This window comes from Nesoenas mayeri (assembly GCF_963082525.1).
Source record: "Nesoenas mayeri genome assembly, chromosome: 29".
NCBI classification, from domain to species: domain Eukaryota; kingdom Metazoa; phylum Chordata; class Aves; order Columbiformes; family Columbidae; genus Nesoenas; species Nesoenas mayeri.
In genome coordinates this window covers 571,886-593,041 of record NC_137561.1, presented here as the reverse complement: position 1 = coordinate 593,041, position 21,156 = coordinate 571,886, and the positions used below count along the sequence as shown (strand labels likewise).

Genomic DNA, 21,156 nt, shown 5'->3' with positions numbered 1-21,156 from the left:
ACAAGGCCAAGAGCAGGATTTCAGGAGAGCAGGATTTGGCCTGCTGAGGGACCTGCTTGGGTCCTGTGGGATATGACCTTGGTGTCTGCAGAGCTTTTCTCTCCCATCTCCTCCCTCCTCTCTCCCACCTGCTGTTGTGCAGCGTTTTTGACCCTTTCTCAAATACAATATCCCAGAGGTGCTGCCAGCATCACTGAGTGGCTCAGATTGGGCAAGGAGTGGGTCCATCCTGGATCAGCTGAAATCGGCTCTGTCTGACGCTGGTCAAACTCCTGTTGTCTTCTCAGAGAGGTGACAACTGTAGCACACCCACACTCACCCCCAGTTCCAAGACTTTACCATGTAAGCCCAGTACAGGGCGACAACATGTCGTGTGCTACAAATTACTTGGTCATGGAGAAGAAATAGATCTTCTGTCAGCAACTCAAGTAACGCACCAGTGAACGAGCAGCTTCCTATGGGGAACTGTAATTGCCCTGACATTCACTGGCCAGGCAAAGCTGCAGCTGCCAACAGTCTAAAGGATCTTGGGCCAACTGCTTAACATGTCTGCCTGATGGGCCAACAAGGGTGATGTTCACCTGGATCTGGAACTGGGAAACAAGGAGACCCTGGTGAGGGATGTGAACATCAGTGTCCACCTTGACTGTTGTGACCAGGACACAGTGGGGTCCCAGGCACCAGAGGGGAGGGAGGAAGGCCAGCAGCAGAGCACAGGCTGGTGGAATCCAGAGGAGAAGACTTGGACATACTGGGGGATGATGGGCAAAGTGGTGACATGGAAGTAGATCTGAAGGATGAAGGAGCTCAGGAAATCTGATAATCCTTACAGGACAGGCTGCTCCAAGAACAAGAATGATCTCTCCAAGTACCCATGAACAGAAGCATTTATATCGTGAGGCTGCTCATCTGCACTGATGGAGCTGGAGGGCACAAAGACAGCACACAGGAGGTGGAAGCAGGGGAAGCTGCAAAGGACGAATTTAGAAACCTTGTCCATGGATGTGGGGATGATGACAAAGGTGCCCTGAATTTGATACCTGTACGGGAAGGGCAGCAAAAGGAGCTGACAGAGCTTCACTTGCAGTAAGAGAATAGACAGGATGATCATGGGCCTGCTGCTGAAGTTCATAAGAGTAGAATCAGACGAGACTGAGGTTCTTCATGGCGTCTTTGCCTCCATCTTCACCTGCAAGGTCTCCTGGGACTTGGTTCCTGAAGGCAGGAGTCTGGAGAACACCCAGCAGTGGATGGGGCTCAAGTCAGGGGTGACCTGAGCAAACTCAGACACCATTACAGAACAGGAGATGGGTCACTTGACCAGCTCCCTGAATACAAGTATCACTGTGCTGTGGCACCTGAGATTGCCAGGAACACCCACCTCTTGGTCCAGAGGAGTGTGACTCCTCTTGAGCTGTCCTGGCCTGTCTCCTCACTCACATGGTGATTTAGGCACCCACTTTTCTGACATATTCAGTCTTTATCACGAGATGCAACACATCAGTATGAACTGGAGTCTGCAGATGCCACCTGTTCTGGAAAGAGAAGGAAGGACGAGTAGGGAAGCAAATAGAAGAAATTTGGCTTTATTACTATTTATTATGGAAATGGTCTCTGTTTGGCTATTCCTGAAATCTCTCTAATCATCCACACCAGTCTTGCAGTCTTTAGGAAAATAATGCACAGAGCTTTGGCATTTAAAAGCATTTTAGATGTTAGTGAGCCCTCTGGTGCCATGATCCTGAACTGCAGATACTGAAAGAATGAACAAACCTCTAATGAAGTGAAAGGCAGAAGCAAATCCCAAGTTTCTGAGGGTGTTTGGACCCCATGAAGGGCCATCGCTGACACAGCTGTGAAGGAAACAACCAGTGCAGGTCCCTGTCCCTGAAGGCTGGTGAAGGCAAGACTTGCAGACACTGGTTCCAGGTGGTGAGGGCCATGTGGAGGTGGCTCTGATGCCATGTCAGCCCTTGATGCTTGTTCATCACCAGAATGGCTGAGCCCTGACCCCTGGGACCTGGTAGATTTTTTTCCAATGTTTTTCAAGGCTTTTCCTGTGGTCAGTGTGAGTGTTTTGTGTTTTGAGGGTGGTGTTTATGTCAAGTACTGTTACTTTAACTGCAAGGCTCTGGATTTCTGTGGAGTTGGAAATGCCCGTTAATTCCTTATAACTCATACAGCTTCTTCATATACCTGGCAATGGTCACCAATCACCTCAATGTCCCAGTCCAAAACTTGCTTGAATCCCCTATTTGGATCCACACCTCATCACTGCAGGAGGTTCATGGATCCACCAGGCTCATGGATGATTCCTGAGGACCATCCAAGTGTGGGCAGTGTAAGAGAGGAGCAGAGCAGGGTCAGCTCATGGGCCATGACTGAGCACAGCCACCCCAGCAGCAGCCGTTCCCCATCTCCCAGGCACAGCCATGCCCACAGCATGCAAATGGCACTGCCATACAAGATTAGCCCAAGAGAGGCCTTTCTTCCTTCCATATTCCCAGGAAAATCTTCCTCCTGTTCGTCCTCCACCTGCAGACATCAACTGCTTTCCATTGCTGGGCTCAGACATGGCTGGAAGGGTTCACTGAAGCCATCAGCCATCTCATTGCTTCTCCCTGACATGCCCTGACCCTCTCCCACACCTACAATGGCCAATCACGGCTGCTCAGGCCTCCCGCTCTTCAGAAGAGGCCTCGACCTTCTTGGTTCTTCCTTGTGATCATTATAAACTTCTTCGCTCTCTCCAGAGTTCATGGTGAGCTTTCTTGTCCATAACAGCTCTTTATGACCATGTCTCACTAAATGGTTGCGTTTGTATGATCATTTGTGCAGAAAGGGCAGTCACAGGACAGCACCCAATATGTCAAAACTGATGCCCAGTGAAATGCCGTAAAGACCCCATGAGTTCCCCTGTGTCTGTGTCTCTCTGGAAGGAGTCTGTCCCGAGAAGGAGATCCAGCTCCTGCCACTCTCTGCAGAGGCACATGAGCAGTGTCCATCACCTGGGGACACGAAGGGTGACGTTTGCCAGACCACCCGTCATCTGAAACATGTAGATGTGTGCTTGTGGATGGGGTATGAAGCCTTATAGTGCAAATACCTATTTAATTGTCATTGCCAGAGGGGCTACCACTGATGCAGAGTACTATTTTACAGATATTTAAATATAAGCTTATACGACTAACATTCCTAGACAAATTACACAAACATTTGAAGAACTTGTCATGCCTTTTAACCTGATTATCCACAAAAGGCCCACCAGCTTTGCATCTCAGGAAATGGGATCCAGAGTCCAAGGGCAGGACGGTTTGGGCTCTGTGCTGGGATCTGGAAACTGAAACGTGCTCCCATCTCCCAGCCCCCTGCCCTCCTCAGTGAGGGTGTGAGACATTCTGCCAGCCAGGGCTGAACTCACAGCCATGACCAGTATCTTATGTCCAACTGCAGCCAATGCTGTCCTGCCAGCTCAGGATTGGAGCTTCCATTGCTGGAGGTGTTTAAAAGACGTGGAAATGTGGCGCTATGGGACATGGTTTAGTGGTGGATTGGGCAGTGTTTGATTTACGGTTGGACTCCATGTTCTTAAGGGTCTTTTCCAGCCTCAATGATTTTATGATTCTCTGATTCTATGATTTGGGTTGAAACCATTTCAGTTCCATCCCCTCCAGGTTCCCGCAGAGGCGGCTGTTGTGTGGCACAACTGTCCTGGCTCTCCAGGCAGGTTGGGCACTGGGTTGGTGCCTGCATTGGCAGTTTTCCCCTTCCTGGGGTAAAAGGCTGTTGAGCAGAGACAGTTGCAGAGATTTGGGTCACAGGGGTTTGCAGCAATCCTGTCAACCTCTGAGCAGGATGAGCTTTGGAGCCCAGGAAAAATGGAGATGCTCTGAAGGATGTTTGTGAACAGTGGTGCTGTCACTAGTAACAGTAACAGGGAACTCCTCATTCTCACTGATGATCATGATGATTTAAATCTCTTTAATTTCAGTCCTAACAGTCGTTCTTGCTTTTCCAAGCAGCTGCTACACCTCAGCAGTTGTGTCTTGAAAGAATTTCTTAGAACAATGCTTTTTCTCTTGCTTCTTTTTTGTTTTAATCATTTAAAGAGTTCACCTCTTGGACAGAATTACCCTCAAATTGTGCTTCTTTCATTATTTTTCTACGTTTTAGTTATTTCTTATGTGTTGTACAGTGGAACTAGTATAGGGGAATAGTTTCTTTTTGAGACCAAGGCAGCCAAGGAACAGATCCCAGGTCGGTGCAAAGGCCCAAAGGAAGTCAGAATCTTTATGTGTGTGCACTGACACACACTGTCACCTGCATTTCCAGTCTCTGCAGTCCCAACCGTGCAGCAGAGTCTGGAGTTCTGAGCTCCCTCATCTGCCCTGTGTGACACGTGTAAAATGGAACTACCCCAGTCCCATGGCTGGTTTTGATTCTCTTCAGAGCCTGAAGCACCACATGGGTCAGGAGACAAGCCAGGATACCCAACCAGGACTCACATACCCTTCATGTAGATTTTAGGTGTTCCCTGGCATTCTCAGCAGACATGTCACGCTGATATCTGGGTGCAAGGAGCTGGTCAAGTGCCTCATGTCCATTTCTATAATGATGGATTTGTGTCTGGCTGATGTGCAGACTCTGTACATGGATGCTGACACCTCTTGAACAACCTGCTCTGAAAGGGTTAACAACACAGGCTGTTCTTTCTGGAGAGGCATTAGGACAGCAAAAAGTAAGATCTTGGCTCCAGGCAAAAGAAAAAAGATGGAAAATATGTGGTCAGGACTGTTTGGGGGCACTTGTAAAGCAGCCCTGCACTTCATGGGAATTACTTCTGTGGCCTGGAATATCCTGAGATTTCTCCCTAATTTGAAAACATGAAGGGGAAGGAAGGACAGCGTCATTCAGGCTCAAAGGGACCTCAGGAGGCATCCTGACCCACCTCCTGCTCACAGCAGGGTCAGACCAGATTGCTCAGGGCTTTATCCAAACACATCTTGGTCACTTTCTGGGACAAAGAGGGTGCGCACTCCTGGGAAACAGCTTCCAGTGCTGGACTGTCCTCATGACTGGGAAGTTTCTCCCTTTCTACAGCACCTTTCCAAGCCCAACCAGCCAGATTGGTTTTACCCATCTACTTACACACTGACACAGATAAGAATTTACTGCCTTGGGCACAAGAATGTTGTGGGGGATGACACTGAATGCCTTGCTGACATCCTGGTAACAGACCATCAACGTTTTCCCCACGTCCACAACCCTGTCCTTTCCTCATAGAAAGCAAAGAGGATGGACAGGCACAACCTGCCCTGGGCAAACCCCGTCACCTTCTCTTCCAGACACCCAGAAATGGGGTCCCAGTGGCCATGCTCTGAGGCACAGCCCTTAGTTCCCCTGCTCACCCATGGGCCATTTTGAAAAGTGCACACACTGTGTGAGAGCTGCCAGTGGTCAGGGAGTCCCCCCAGTCTCCATGAGCTTTCCAAGATGGTGGAGAGTGGCCTCACTGTGACATGGTCCTGCTGTCCCAGCTCCTGGGATGCTGCCCCTGCTGTCCCATAGACTGGAGAGGATTGTGTTAGTTCCAGTGACCCCTGACTTGATCCCCATGCACTGCTGCTTGTTCTCCACATTCCCATATCAAGTCACAGAGGCCCGGGACACATGACTGGTGAAGAAGGAGGACAAGAGGACACAGGAATTCTCATCGCTTTCTTTTATTAAATTCATCAGTAGCTACAAAGTGTCTTTGTCCTTTAACTGTTCCTGCAGTAGTAACAGCTCATTATGGGGCCCTTGAATTGGCTTCCAGGTCTAGACTGAGTTCTGATCTGGACTGTTGCTGTGCTTGGAGGCTGCTGTCCTTGCAGACCAGATGAACTCACTGCTGCCACCCTGCCTGGCAGTTCATTCCATCCGTGTCACAGCTCTGTCTGCAGCACTGACAGCTCCAGCTCCCCAGTCAGGTCCCTGGCTGAGGACATGGCCTCACATCTGGGCTGAGCCACCCCAGCTGTGGCACCAGCCCAGCTCTGACCTGCACAAGAAACCTGGTACCAAGTGTCCAAGAGCCCATGTGTGCAAAGGCTTTGAATCAGAGCACAGACATGACATGGCCAAGGGCTGATGAATGTCTCCCTAGACCTGGGAGTACAAAACCAGGATAAAATGCCTGAACTCATTCAACTGAACATATTCCTCCCCCGGCTTGGAGGAATTAGATCCTTTGCTGTAATATTGCTGGTGTCCTGTCTAATGAAAGGACAAGAAAAGTTGATTCTCATACTAATTCATTGTTTAATACAAAGAACACAATGATGTGTCTCTTCAGAGGAGAGAGAATCAACATCACCTATTACTTCAGGTTGTCTCAAAGGATGTGCCCCTGGAGCCCCAGGGACACCTGGAGGAGCCCAGAGGGGACAGAGCAAGGGACATCATGGGCTGCTCCTGTGCTGCTGATCTGGGCTGGGCTCCTGGGACACAAGGAGCTCATGGCAGCGGCAGCACTGCAGAGAGACAGCTCTGCCCAGGAGCAGCTCCTCTGCACACGCAGCAGGGCTGAGGGCTCTGCCTGCAGCACCGAGGGCACAGGAGCCAGGCACAGAGAGGGAAACGCAGTCTGGGCTGGGAGGATGCTGAGAGGTCACTGGAAATGAAATCCTCTCCGATATGAAGCCTGTGGCTGCAGGGCATTGCATCTGCAAATCTTGGTAGGATCTCAGAAAGCTGTCACATTGCAGAGCCTGCGAGAGATGTAAGTACAGCTCTCAGAGGTTCTATGATCAGAGGGGAGGATGTGCTGCAGAGCAGGGATTGCCTTCTGCACTGTCAGTGACAAGACGTGAATGCTGCGTTCTCCCCAGGGTGACTGTGGGGTGTAAATGTCAATGTGCAGGCAGGGGTGCCCAGGGCTGTCCTGCAGAGCAGGGTCCCTGCACCCCAGGGCTGTGCCAGGCAGGGACACTGCTGCTGGGTTGTCCGTGGGTCGGGGCTGCTCACAGCTCCAGCTCATTCCCGAATACTGACAAGAGGAGATTTCAAGGTGAAGAAGACAAGAGTACTACAAAGATAAGGAACCTCCCTGAGTCTGTGTTTTCAGTCTCCTGCTCTGGGGAATGGGTGGTGATTAAGAATGTTCTTAATTTTAAACAAATACTTGAGACACATGAACTGAAGTAGGTCTTCAAGAGAATCTCGGCATGCCTTGCCTCTCCTCTGCCTATGCAGAACCAGTATCACCTTCGCTGGACACCTTACACTTAATCTGTAATCTGTTTTCCAGCCTGCAGACAGGAAGATGCCCCCAGGCAGTGTCCTGTGAACAGGCAAGATCTGTAGGGCCAGGGGGAGGGCACAGAGGGTGGGATGGTCTGTGAGCACTGACAGGGAACAGACATGGACAGGGAAACACCTCCCAGGGGAGAATCTCCAGGCAGCAGGGAAATGAGCAGAAATGAGAGGAAACCAAACCCGGAATATTTATGAGAGGGAGAAGAGAGAAAAGTCCCTGTGACCCTTGCAGGTCAGATCCCTCCTGTGAGCAGCCCCCTGGCCTCCTCTCCACCCAGCAAAGCCTCTGCCCTCAGGGCCGGGGGCTCCAAGGCATGAAGCAGCTCCTGTGCAGCCAGAGCTGCAGTTCCTCTGCAGAGCACAGGGGCTGAGAGCAGCTGCCCGGCACTGTTGGTGTCTGGGAGGTGGCTGCACAGCTGGGGAAGGGGGACGCTGTCTGAGTGCCCGGCTGCCTCTGCCCTGGCCTCTCTCACCCCCACCCTCACCGCATTTTCCTTCTTGCTCCCCTGCTCTGGGTCACTGCTCTTGGGATCTTGTTGTTGCTGTCAGGCTCTCTGGGGATGGCAGTTTCAGCTGCAGAGTCACAGCCTGATCTTGTGGGTTCTTTCCTGCAGGCGTGTCCATGGGCACACGTGTCCCAGCTTTGCTCTGACCTGTGGGCTGTGGGCCATGCAGTCTGTGGGACTGGGGAATGAGCCGTGTGTGTCTTGGACTAAACGTTGGGTGCTGAGACCTTAAGAAAAGGGTGAGACCAGTCATGGTCTGTGGTGAGTCCCTCTGCTCTCAGCAGTGCCTGGTGGCTTTTCAGGGTAACATGGGAGTGTGATCAGCCCCCATCTCAGAAAGGTGCCAGCCCAGGGCAGCTGGAGCAGGACAGAGGGACAGAGCAGCTGCCCTCACTCTGCACTGACCCACAGGCACCCTCTGGTCTCGCAGGACTCACTCTGTTCTCCTTGAGTGCAGCAGAAATGCTGAGGGTTTCTGACACCCAACAACACTCCCCAGGGTGGGAGGAGAGAAGGAGCTGTAGAAACCCCAAACCTCTCAAAATCAGTTTCTCAGGCCTGAGGGTGCAGATGCTGACAGTCCCTTCTGCACCAGGAGTGGCTCCAGCTGACAAAGCTGAACACCAGGACTGGCCCCTGCCCACCCGATCACACAGGGTCAGGCTGAGTCCTCAGGAGCCCCTGGGCACAGACTCTCCTCTTCATTGCACACTCATCAAGCACTGACGAGGGCCCAGCCAGGACGTTCTCCTGGAAGAAGAAAAGTGTCTCTGTGTGTGAGGCTCTGTGGGAAATGGCTTTGGTTTTTCCGAGAGAAGTCTCAATCTAAACCTTTTCCTTCTTGCACAGGTCCTCATGCCCACAGGCAGCCAATGTCCAACAGCAGCTCCATCACCCAGTTCCTCCTCCTGCCTTTCACAGACACACGGGAGCTGCAGCTCTTGCACTTCTGGCTCTTCCTGGGCATCTACCTGGCTGCCCTCCTGGGCAACGGCCTCATCATCACCACCATAGCCTGGGACCAGCACCTGCACACCCCCATGTACTTCTTCCTGCTCAACCTCGCCCTCCTTGACATGGGCTGCATCTCCACCACTCTCCCCAAGTCCATGGCCAATTCCCTCTCAGATTCCAGGGCCATCTCATACTTGGGATGTGCGACACAGCTCTTTTTGTTTCTCTTCTTGATCACAGCAGAGTTTTGTCTCCTCACCATCATGTCATATGACCGCTACGTTGCCATCTGCAAACCCCTGCACTACGGGACCCTCCTGGGCAGCAGAGCTTGTGTCCACATGGCAGCAGCTGCCTGGGCCACTGGGTTTCTCAATTCTCTGCTGCACACGGCCAATACATTTTCCCTGCCCCTGTGCAAGGGCAATGCCCTGGGCCAGTTCTTCTGTGAAATCCCCCCGATCCTCAAGCTCTCCTGCTCACACTCCTACCTCAGGGAACTTGGGCTTATTTTGGTCAGTGCCTGTTTAACTTTTGGCTGTTTTGTGTTCATTGTGGTGTCCTATGTGCAGATCTTGAGGGCCGTGCTGAGGATCCCCTCTGAGCAGGGACGGCACAAAGCCTTTTCCACCTGCCTCCCTCACCTGGCCGTGGTCTCCCTGTTTGTCAGCACAGGCATGTTTGCCAACCTGAAGCCCCCCTCTATATCCTCCCCATCCCTGGACCTGGTGGTGTCTGTTCTGTACTCTTCAGTGCCTCCAGCAGTTAACCCCCTCATCTACAGCATGAGGAACCAGGAGCTCAAGGATGCCCTCTGGAAACTGATGACTTGATTTCTTCTGAAGCTATAAACTGTCTCTATCTTCTTCTACATAAGAGTATATCTCATTAGAGTTTCATCCTGTGTGCAGTATTTTTTGTGGCTATTTGTGGGGGTTTTTTTTATTATGATAATATTTTAATTCCCTTTGTAATTCACTGCCTGCTTTTCTTTTCACACCGAGTGGCTGTATCAGTGTGGAATTGTGTTCTCTGTGTTTAAGCAAAATAAAGGGTCCTTCACCATTTTTTTTCACCAGCATTGTTTCTCCGGGATCTTTCTGGAGCTGCAGGGATAGATCGTGTGTGCATGGGTGAGAGGGAAAGGAGCTCTCGCATGGCAGCCCTGCCAGGGAACAGCAGCGCTTGATCTTCCAGAGCTGTTCTGGTTCCACTCCACACTCTCCTTCTCATCCCTGGTGTTGGTGCAAGGCCTGAGTGCTCTGGCAGCTTGGTCACCGTCCTGCTGTGTGTCAGTGCTGTGGGTGCAGGCAGGGACTGGCAATGGGCACTGCTGTGACAGAGCTGGCCTCACAACAGCCTTTCCAGATAGAAAGGTGATCTCCTGTGGGCAGAGCCTGAAGGTTTAGGTCTTCTTCCAAACCTTCTCTCAAGAATATACCCAAGAAACTGGCCCACAGATGAAACCCCAGTGTACAGCTGAACAGTGTGTGTGTGCAGGGCTGGCACACAGCAGTGTCCTCTCACAGCCAGGCTCCTGCCAGAGACCTGCAGGACCAGCAGAGCAGGGCTGGACTGTGCCCCTGTGCACTGGACACCCCGTGGAAGGAGCCCCAGGTCAGTCACCATGGACTGGCCCCTCACAACCACCATTTCCAGCACTGGCCTCTCACCCACAGACGCTGTTCTTCCCTCCATGGAGGGACACTGAATGAATAGGTGCAGATGTGATGTGCGCACGCACATCATGGATGTGAGGTGAGATGAACACAAGTGAGCACAAACATTCTCAGCTATTTCTTTTGCTTCCATTAAGGTCTGTGGCACAGAGAAGGTCTTGAGGTCACTTCATATTGGGAGGTGAGATTCACTCACTGCCCCAGTGAGATTCATCTCAGCTGCCGTGGATAGGCTCATTGCAAGTGCTCCAGTCTGCTCTGTCACCCTGGCCCATGATTCTGGATTGTGCTTTCAAAAGTGACAAAGTGGTCAGAGGGGTTTAGAGGTCCTTGAAAAAGGTAGATATCAAACCCATCTGCATGAAAAGCACAAAGGAGAATTAATGGCTGCTCAACCTGCCTCCATACCTGGAATTTTGCAGGGTCACAGACATGGTGTTCCGTGGTGTCCCAGTAGCCAGATCAGAGATCTCTGGGCTGGAGAATTGGAAGCTGAGTGGAAAGCTGGCTGGACAATCAAGCCAAATGTCATCAGTGGTACAAAGCCCACCATGCAGCCAGTTACTAGTTTCATCTCTCAGTGACCAGCACTTGGACCAACACTGTTAAACATCTTTATTCTCCCTCTGTGTGATGTGACGAGTGCACTGTCAGCTCCTCTGTGAATGATGCAAATTTGGGAGGAACCCTTGAACAGCCTCACCTGGTTCATCCTGCCTGGAGCAGGACAGTGAGACAAGTGGGACAAGGGCTCTCTTCAAACCTCAAGTTATTCTGAGATTCAATGAATCTTTCCTTTGTGCAGAGTATTTTGAAGACAAAATAAGAAGAGGAAGGATAAAAAGAATAAGAGACATAAAACGAGTTCTAATGTTGTCAACAAAAATACAGCAGTTCCTCTGAAGAGTGTTTTTCAACTCAAATCTCTAGTAGGGAATATATTTGATAAATTTGATAAAACAAGTATACTTTGATCTGATCGAGCCCTGGGCCATAAAAAAGGTGATGGATAGTTATGGCAATATGAGTTCAGTTGTGTCTCAGACACTCATAATCCAGTCAGAATCCTGTGGCTGTGAAGGGGACAGTGAGGCCAGTTCTGTCTCTAGAGGTGACAGCCCAGCAGCAGGGACATGGCTGGGAAAGAACCTCAGCCTAAGTCTGACAGATCCTACCCAGGAAGAGACCTTGGAGACAGGTTGTCACATCCATCCCACCTGAGAACATGATGGGACAGCAGCAGGGACATGGTCGTGTGTATCAGAGAAGCTGAAAGGCCAGCGGCACTCATGGAATTTAGGAGATCATGGTGAGGTTACTTCTCTCTGGATAAGTGCAAGATGACTAGAAGAATAACAGGTTGGATCTCTGCTTGATGGGCAGTTTCTGAGGTGGTAAAGCTTCCAAAGTAGTGGTAAAAAGCAGCAGAGAAAAAAACCCAAAGCCACCAAGTGCAGATTGGGAAGTAGACACTGGATATCAGGAGTAAGAAATGTCACGGACAGGCAGTGCTGTGGGGCAAGAGGTGACCCAGAGGAAGCTGGATCAGCCCATGGTTTGTGTTCCAAAGAGCAGCCGGTGAGGGTGCAGACACAGCAGTGAAGGTGCAGAGATGCTGGGTGAGAGCAGGTGGGAAGCGAGATGGGTGTCTGCAGCCTGCAGGGAAAGAGGGGCAGGGGCAGCACCGTGTGGAACAGCCTGTGGTGGAGATGGCAAAGGGTGCTGTAAGGCTGGAAGGGACCCACAGAACCCAGGTCTGTGTCCCCTTGGCCAGGGCAGTTGTCTCTGCCACTGACCCCAGGAGCAGACATGTTGTCCTCATGGCACTGGGGCCTCGCTGCCTCCTTGCAGCCCCATGGGGAAGCTGGAAGTTGTTGTCCCAGTGTTGTCCTTCCCTGGGCCTTGCACACCCACATCCCACGGTCCCAGGAAGAACCCTGAGCCATGTGTTTACATCTCATCTGTACAATGAAAATATGGACTTTTGACCTAATGTTTCATAGAATCATAGAATGTCCTGAGTTGGAAGGACCCACAAGAATCATGGAGTCCAAGTCCTGTCCCTGCACAGGACACCCCACAGGTCACCCCGTGTGTGTGAAGACGTTGTCCAGTCTCTTCTTGAACACTGTCAGGTTGGGGCCGTGACACCTCCCTGGGGAGCCTGTTCAGTGTCCAGCACCTCTAGGGGAAGAACCTTTTCCTCATGTCCAACCTGACCCTCCCCTGGCACATCTTCCTGTCATTGAGTAGAGCAGGAATTTCAAGGATGTTTGAGGAGGTGCCTTTAAGATTTCACAAGTCTATGTTCTATAAAGATACAGGTTCAACTTGTGAAGTACACAAGGTTAAACCTAAATTAGTGTGATTTGTGTTTTCTAAACTCTGGGTACAGTCACTTAAGCGTGTTTACAAATCTCCTTCTTGCCAATCTTCCCTTATATTTCCACACCTACAATTAGTGTCATACTCAGTATAAAGCTCCAGCTGACATTTCTGGCTGGTTACTTCCATCAGTTCAGATTTGCCAGGTACTATGGTTAGTTTAGTTTGGAATTTTTGTTCTGCTGGGAGTTTTGGGTGAGTTTTTTGCTATTCTGCCATTTTGCACTTGGGCCTAGGGCCTTTTTGCTCTGTCTTGCTGGGATTGGTTGTTTGGGACCAAGGTGCTCCTTTCTCCAGGACTGGCTGTTCCGTGTGACTGGAGTTACATGATGGATTGCACTGAATATATTTACTTAATTTAATTTAGTTTGACTTTTTATATTTCATTTTAATTTTTAAATTTCATTTCATTTAATTATATACATAGTAGTAGTAGTATATTATACTATTTTTATTGTCTTATTAAAATGCTATTTCTTAACCCACGGGTTTCTCCATTCCCTTCGGTTATCTTCCATATCGCACTTAATAGGTTGGATGGGTACATGAGCAGCTATTGTGGTCGTAGTTGCTGACTGGGGTAGAACATTGAGAGAGAAGGACAGTCGTGGGTCAAGAACTCTTGAAAATCACTTTCCAAGATGATGGCACTGGGACAGTGCAGGATGGACCATGGTGGACATGGCCAAGGGCGCTGGCAAGGATGGATGTCCCTGAAAGAGCCAAGGTCTTTGTCCCCTTGGCTATGGCTGATGTCCCTGCCAGTGAGGTCTAAGAGGAGACACGTGGTTGTCATGGCCATGGCACCCCATTGCCTCTTTGCACCCCCAGGGAGTGTCACACCATTGTCCTGCACTGGGCATCGCACTCCCCACAGCCCCAGGAAGAGCCCTGAGCCACACGGGAGGGACAGGATCTCCCTTCCAGGGGCAGGGGCTCAAGGCTTGGCCATTGTCCTTCATCAGACAAACCAAGGGCTTTCTCAGCATCAGAGCTGCTGCACTTTGCCTTTGCCTGATGCAATCACTGCCTCCAATTATCTGCTCTAACGAGTCCCTGGGAGGCTTTGTCAGTAACAGCCCTCAGTGGGGCCCATTAATGCTTCAGGGTACTTTGGAGTTTGTTCTGGCTTGGACTTCTTGAGCAGATTCTTCAGTCTGTCCTTGGTATCTGAGGTTCATGGACTCAGCACCAAACACACCATGGGGCTCATTAAAAGACAGAAAGCCCTAACGAGCAATGTTTCTTTCCCTAATTTTCTTCACATCTTCAAGACTTGCAGAACTAACTGGAGAAGGTCCAATGGGACACTTAGTGATGAGGATTTCAAAGAAGATTTCATAAAGGAGGGTTTAATCTTTCAAAGGTATTTTCAATCACTTTCCAGTGTATAGAAGTGACAGCAGCACTCTACAATGGACACTGATCCAGAGGGTCTCCTGGAGACATCTGGGCAGGCAGGAGAACAGTCCTTGAGACTGGACACTGTATGGACCACCTGGCTCCTCATCCCCACCCCCAGTCTGCTGGTTTCCTCATTGGCCACCAGAGACTTGGTAAAATAAGTACAGGGGAAGACCAGAATTTATTCTCCTTCCCCATAATTCACTTTTTGGCTTTTTTCTTTTTAATTTTAATATGTTAAAAAAACAACTAAACAAAGATCTCCAATCAAACAAAGAAACCAACCAAACAAAAGAAGCAAAAAACCCCAAAAAACCAAAGCAAAAAAACCCTCAAACCAATTAATAACAACAACCAAAACCAAAAACAAAACAGCAACAAAGACAACAAAACAAACCACAAACAAAACAACAACAATAAAGTGGACATTTCCAGATAAACATCAGTCATCAGGTGTCTCACCATTAACAGCCAGGGCCATTTTAGGGCCCAGTGTACCTGAGGTGCTGGGCTGGGATTGACATCTATCACACAGGACCTGGGGAGACCAGAGCACCGTGCAGTGCAGGTGGAGCCTGGGCAGGGGTTCCCGGGGCATCTACACTGGCACCAGATGTTTGTGTCCCTGGAGCTGAAGACATTTGTGTCCTAAATCCGTCCCCAGTTCTGGAGAACTCTTTCCTTTCCAAATAAAAGAGACTCCCTTACAAAGACTTTAAAATAAATAAGTAGATAAGTAAATAAGTAAGCAAATAAGTAAATAAATACATACATAAATAAGTAAGTAAATAAGTAAATGAGTAAATCAATAAATAAATAAACAAATAAGTAAATAAATAAATACATAAATACATACATGAATAAGTAGAAAGAAAGAAAGAAAGAAAGAAAGAAAGAAAGAGCAAGAAAGGAAGAAAGAAAGTTGACACCTTCCTTTGCTTTGGATCTTTGTCTTCAGTTCTTATTTTAATTGTCATTGACATCAACTGACATCTGATGGGCCTGCAGGCATGAAGCCAAGATCATGTTGTGTCTTGCACAGCGCCCCATGCCCTCTGAACCTGCCCTGCCCAGGACTCCTCACACGTTGCCCAGAGCGAGTCACACTGAGGTGTTGGCTGGTTCCCTGGCTGGGATGTTGGTTTAGATGGTCACCTACAGCACAGGTGGGTCCTGCCCCATCATCGCCTGCTCTGCTCCAGTCTGAAACAGAGCCCAACATCACAATGGGATCATGAGAGAACTGAGGCTGAAGGGACCTCAGGAGTCTGCAGTCCAACCTGTCACCAACTGGGTCACACCAAGGTGTTCAAGCCTTGATTCAATCAGAGCTTTAGCAGGACTAGAGAAGTGATCATCCCTTTGTACTGGGCACTGGTGAGGCTGCACCTTGAATCCTGGGGTCAGTTTGAGGCCCCTCATGGCAAGGAAGACATTGAGGTGCTGGAGAGAGTTCAGAGGAGGGTGACAAGGCTGGTGAAGGGTCTGGAGCACCAGTCTCACGAGGAGCGGTTGAGGGAGCTGGGGCTGTTCAGCCTGGAGAACAGGAGGCTGAGGGGAGACCTTGTCACTGTCTCCAACTACCTGAAAAGAGGTTTTATCATGGAGGGTGTTGGTCTCTTCTCCCAAGTAGCAAGTGATAGGACAAGAGGAAATGGCCTCAAGTTGCACACGGGGTGGTTTAGATTGGATATGAGGAAAAACTTCTTCAGGGAAAGGGTTTTGAAGCAATGGAACAGACTGCGCAGTGAGGTTGTGGAGTCCCCATCACTGAAGGTGTTTAAAACACAGATAGATGGGACTCTTAGGGACATGTTTTAATGCCAGATTGAGGTTATGGTTGGACTCGATGATCTTAAGGGTCTCTTCCAACCACAATTATTCTATGAATCCATGATAAGTCATGTTTGCTATTTTCTTTCTCAGAGGACCATGCAGCCTCCCTGAGAGCCAGGACTTTTCTGAGGTGTTTGGGAGACGTCTCACGGTCACACCAGCCAGTTCCACCAGCCCCTGTCTGTCCCTTCCCAGACCAAACCTCTTCTCCATATCCCAACCTTCCAGGCGAGTTTCTGGGACACAGCAAATGCTGTCCAGGTCCTCTGGGCCTGTTCAGAGAGAGCAGCTTGCCAACATGGTGATGGGCTCTCTGTGCACCTCAAAGCTTTCCTGACCATTTTTCTCAATGTCCCACTTGCACCCAACCTTTCTGGTCCTTGAACTGTACATGAGGGGATTGAGCAGGGATGTGGGGATGGAGTAGAAAAAAGACTTTGTCAAACTGTCTTGGGGGGCTGTTCTGGGCATCCCACAGTCCAGGATGAGGGTGCTGGAGAAACCAGTGGCATTGGTGAGAGGTCCAGGAGGAGAAGGCCTTGTGCCTGTCTACACTGGGGTAGAGCAGTGATGCATTCATGGGACGCCCATGTGAACAGGAAGGGGACAAATGGCTCTAAAATGCCTTCCAGCCAGTTCTTTACCCATCGCACATACACCATCCAGGCCACGAGCTGCAGCTTCTCCAGGAGATGCTGTGGGACACGGTGTCAAAGGCTTCACTGCAGTCTAAGGACACAACACCCACAGCCCGTGTGGCGCATTCACTCCCCACGACAGACTTTCCCTCATCTGCTCAGCGGTCACCTTGTCACAGAAGGAGATCAGGCTGGTCAAGGAGGACCTGCCTTTCATCAAGCCATGCTGATTGGGCCCCATTGCTCGTCTGTGTGTGTGACCTCACAGTCCTTTGCCAGCCATGTTCCTGCTGTTGGCCAATCCCCTGCAGAGGCAGAAGTGACCTCACAGTGCCCTCCACACCCATTGGTTCCTACTGGACAATGAGTTCCTGAGACACAAGTGACCACACGGCATCGTACCCACCATCACCCTCCTGTGGTCCAGTGTGTGAGCAGATCAAACTGAGCTGCTTTCATCAAATGTATCTGATAGATTTCCTATCAAGGGTTTGAGTGGAGAAACGTTCCTCAGAGGAGCTGCTGTATTTACTCTGGGGCATTTTATATCTCCAAGGAAAAGATTCATGGAATCCTACAATAACAGAGGTTGGAAGAGACCCCTGAACACCATCTCTGTCCCACTGACCTTTATGGCACCCCAAGGAATAGCTGATTGAATTTGTGCTCCCTTGGGTTCATCTCACCACATGCACACAGTGGACATGTATATGATGACCTAGTATTTCATAGAATCAAGGAATCTCCTGAGTTGGAAGGACCCAAAGGATCATGGAGTCCAACTCCTGTCCCTGCACAGGACACCTCACAGTTCACCCCGTGTGTCTGAGGATGTTGTCCAGTCTCTTGTTGAACACTGTCAGGTTGGGGCCGTGACACCTCCCTGGGGAGCCTGTTCAGTGTCCAGTACCTCTGGGGAAGAACCTTTTCTGAATGTCCAATCTAAACCTCCCTGACACATCTTCTGCCTTTCCCTCAGGTTCTATCATTGGTCACCAGAGAGAAGAGATCAATACTTAACGTTCCTTGTCCCCTTGTGAGGAAGCTGTAGCCACCATGAGGTCTCCTTTGAGTCTTTTCTTCAGCTCCAATGCTCAGAAACCCCTTGGTTTGCTTTCTGAAGCAGAAAGGAGGAGCCATGAGCTCCAGACAATGGGAAGGGGGATCCTGTCCCTCACACACGGCTCAGGGCTCTTCCTGGGACCGTGGCATGTGGGTGTGCAAGGCCCAGGGAAGGACAACACTGGGACAACAACTTCCAGCTTCCCCATGGGGCTGCAAGGAGACACCGAGGCCCCAGTGCCATGAGGACAACATGTCTGCTCCTGGGGTCAGTGGCAGAGACAACTGCCCTGGCCAAGGGGACACAGACCTGGCTTCTGTGGGTCCCTTCCAGCCTTACAGCGCCCTTTGCCATCTCCACCACAGGCTGTTCCACACGGTGCTGCCCCTGCCCCTCTTTCCCTGCAGGCTGCAGACACCCATCTCGCTTCCCACCTGCTCTCACCCAGCATCTCTGCACCTTCACTGCTGTGTCTGCACCCTCACCGGCTGCTCTTTGGAACACAAACCATGGGCTGATCCAGCTCCCTCTGGGTCACCTCTTGCCCCACAGCACTGCCCTTCCAGTGACATTTCTTACTCCTCATATCCATTCCTCACCTTCCAAGTAGACTTCTTTTTTCTCTTTCCTGCTTCTTCCCACTATCAAGAAAAGCTCGACCATCTCATAAACTGCCCTTCATGCAGGGAACCCAACCCGTTAGGCTTCTTGTGTTTTTTTATCTGAGCATAGAGAAGTCACCTCCCCATGATCTTCTAAATCCCATGAGTGCTGCTGGCCTTTCAGCCTCTCTGACAGACACGACCATGTCCCTGCCCATGTCCCGTCATGTTCTCAGGTGGGATGGGCATGACAACCCGTCTCTCTTCCTGGGTAAGACCTGTGGGCCCTTGGGCAGAGGTTCTTTCCCAGCCATGTCCCTGCTGCTGGGCTGTCACCTCCAGACACAGAACTGACCCCACTGTCCCCTTCACACCCACAGGATTCTGACTGGATTATGAGTGTGTGAGACACAACTGATCTCATAATACCACACCCAGCCTTCCACCTCCTTAGCACTCAGGACCTCAACAGACTGAAGCATGTTCTATACATTCCTACCCCTGCCCCTCTTTCCCACAGGCTATAGACACCCATATCTCTTCCTCACCTTGTTCGAATATGTCAAATATATTTTCTACTAACACTGTGAGGGAAAAGCACTCCTCACTGGAACTTCTGTACTTCCGTTAACACCTTCCATATCTTTTCTTCTGCATTACCTTTTTTTTTTTTTTTTTTTTTTTTTCCCCTATTCTTCCACCTATTCTCTCTCCAGAAACCTCCCCAAGGCAAAAATTCTGTCAAATCACAGAATAACTCAGGTTTGCAAGGAGCCCTTGTCTCACTCATCTTGTCTCACTCTCCTGCTCAGGGTGAACCAGGTGCGGCTGCTCAAGGCCGCCACCCAGGTTTGCATCATCCTCAAAGGCAATAAGGCTTCACTCCGTTACATCATAGAAGGGGAGAATAAAGATGTTCAACAGTGTTGTCCAAGTGCTGGTCACTGAGGGATGACACCAGTAACTGGCTGCACACAGGACTTCGTATCACTGGTGATATTTGTGCTGGATGGTTCAGCCAACTTCCCACCCAGCATCCACTTCTTGAGCCCCATCAGCACCACTCTGGCCAGAAGGAGACCATGGCTGAGCCTTGCAAACGCCCTGTACACAACATGCCTTTCTTTCCCCTGTCCATTTGGGTTCAGCAATCCCTTCCTTGTCACTCACATTCCTGGAAATGGCTGCAGGAGGACGTGTCCCATCCCCTTCCCAGGGAGGGAAGCAGGGTGGCCAGCCTGTTATTCTCCCCATTCCTATTCCTGCTCTTCCTGAAGATGGATTTGAGGTCTGCGTTTTCTAAAGACCCAAGAGCCATTCTGGTTTCCTTGACACTTATGAGACCACAATCTGGAATCACAAGAAAGAGTGACAGAGCAGACAGGAGCACTTGCAATGTTCCTTTTCAAGGCAGCTGAGATGTATCTTACTGATCCAGTGGGATTTGTCTATGGAATCACATACAGAAATATCAGATTCTGTCAGGCATCCATATCTGAGTTGGTCTCAGGACTCCTTGTTCACCCAGGGACTCTCAGAGACAGAGTCTGTCCCTTTTACACACAGCGGCAGGAGTCACAGTGTCCCTCCAACCTCCTGTTGCCACTCCCAAAGGACGGGAAACACCTCAGCCCTGCGCTGTGTCACCTGCTCTGCACTCATCTGACATGTCCCACATCATGAGGAATGGACACAGGGAGCTCAGTTCAAGGAAGCACAACCCAGTGCAGCATTCAGCTGATTTCCCATAGGTTGTTCCTCCCAATATGAAGTGACCTCAAGACCTCGTCTGTCTCACAGTCCTTCACGGAATGGAAAGGAATAGTTGATGGTGTTTGTGCTCACTCAGGTTCATGTCACCTCACGTACATGATGTGCGTGCTCACATCTCATTTGTACAAGGCAAACATGGACTTCTGAACTATTCATTGAGTGTCCATCCATGGAGAGAAAACAGCCTCTGTGGATGAGAAGCCAGTGCTGGAAATGGTGGTTGTGAGGGGCCAGTCCATGGTGATTGACCTGGGGCTCCTTCCACGGGGTGTCCAGTGCACAGGGGCATAGCCCAGCCCTGCTCTGCTGGTCCTGCAGGTCTCTGGCAGGAGCCTGGCTGTGAGAGGACACTGCTGTGTGCCAGCCCTGCACACACACACTGTTCAGCTGTACTCTGGTGTTTGAATCTGTGGCCACTTCTGTAGGAATAAGCTTGAGAGAAACTTGGCAAGAAGATATAAACCATCATGCACTGCCCAAAGAAGATAACTTTTCCTTGTGCAAGTACTGTTACTGAGGCCAGCTCTGTCACAGCAGTGCCCATTGTCTGTCCCTGCCTGCACCCACAGCACTGACACACAGCAGGACGGTGACCAAGCTGCCAGAGCACTCAGGCCTTGCACCAACACCAGGGATGAGAAGGAGAGTGTGGAGTGGAACCAGAACAGCTCTGGAAGAGCAAGCGCTGCTGCTCCCTGGCAGGGCTGCCATGCCAGAGCTGTTTTCCCCTCCACCCACGCACAGGAACTGTCCCTGCAGCTCCAAAAAGCCCTTGCAGGAAGAATATAGTGAAAAACAAGTCACTAAAGAGCCCTTTATTCTGTTTAGAGAGAAGGAGAGCACTGCTGCTCATTTAAGCATCCAACAGTTAGAAAAGAAAAGCCAGCAGTGAATTAGAAATGGGGTTGACAACATTATCACAATAAGAAAACAACCAACAACACCAGAAAAAACAGTTGACAGGCTGGGCTTGTAATTAGCTACATTAAAACTCCTGTATAAAAGAAGATGGCCAGT

At 50.2% G+C, this 21,156-nt stretch overlaps 1 protein-coding gene across 1 annotated transcript; it reads left to right on the top strand.

Moving 5' to 3' along the window:
• Positions 1-8,677: 8,677 nt before the first annotated feature.
• Positions 8,678-9,592, top strand: LOC308050672 (olfactory receptor 14A16-like; the record flags this gene model as incomplete). Its single annotated transcript, XM_080360826.1, has 1 exon — positions 8,678-9,592. The coding sequence occupies one exon, from the start codon at positions 8,678-8,680 to the stop codon at positions 9,590-9,592; it is 915 nt and encodes a 304-aa protein (XP_080216952.1).
• Between the last annotated feature and the right edge of the window lie 11,564 nt (positions 9,593-21,156).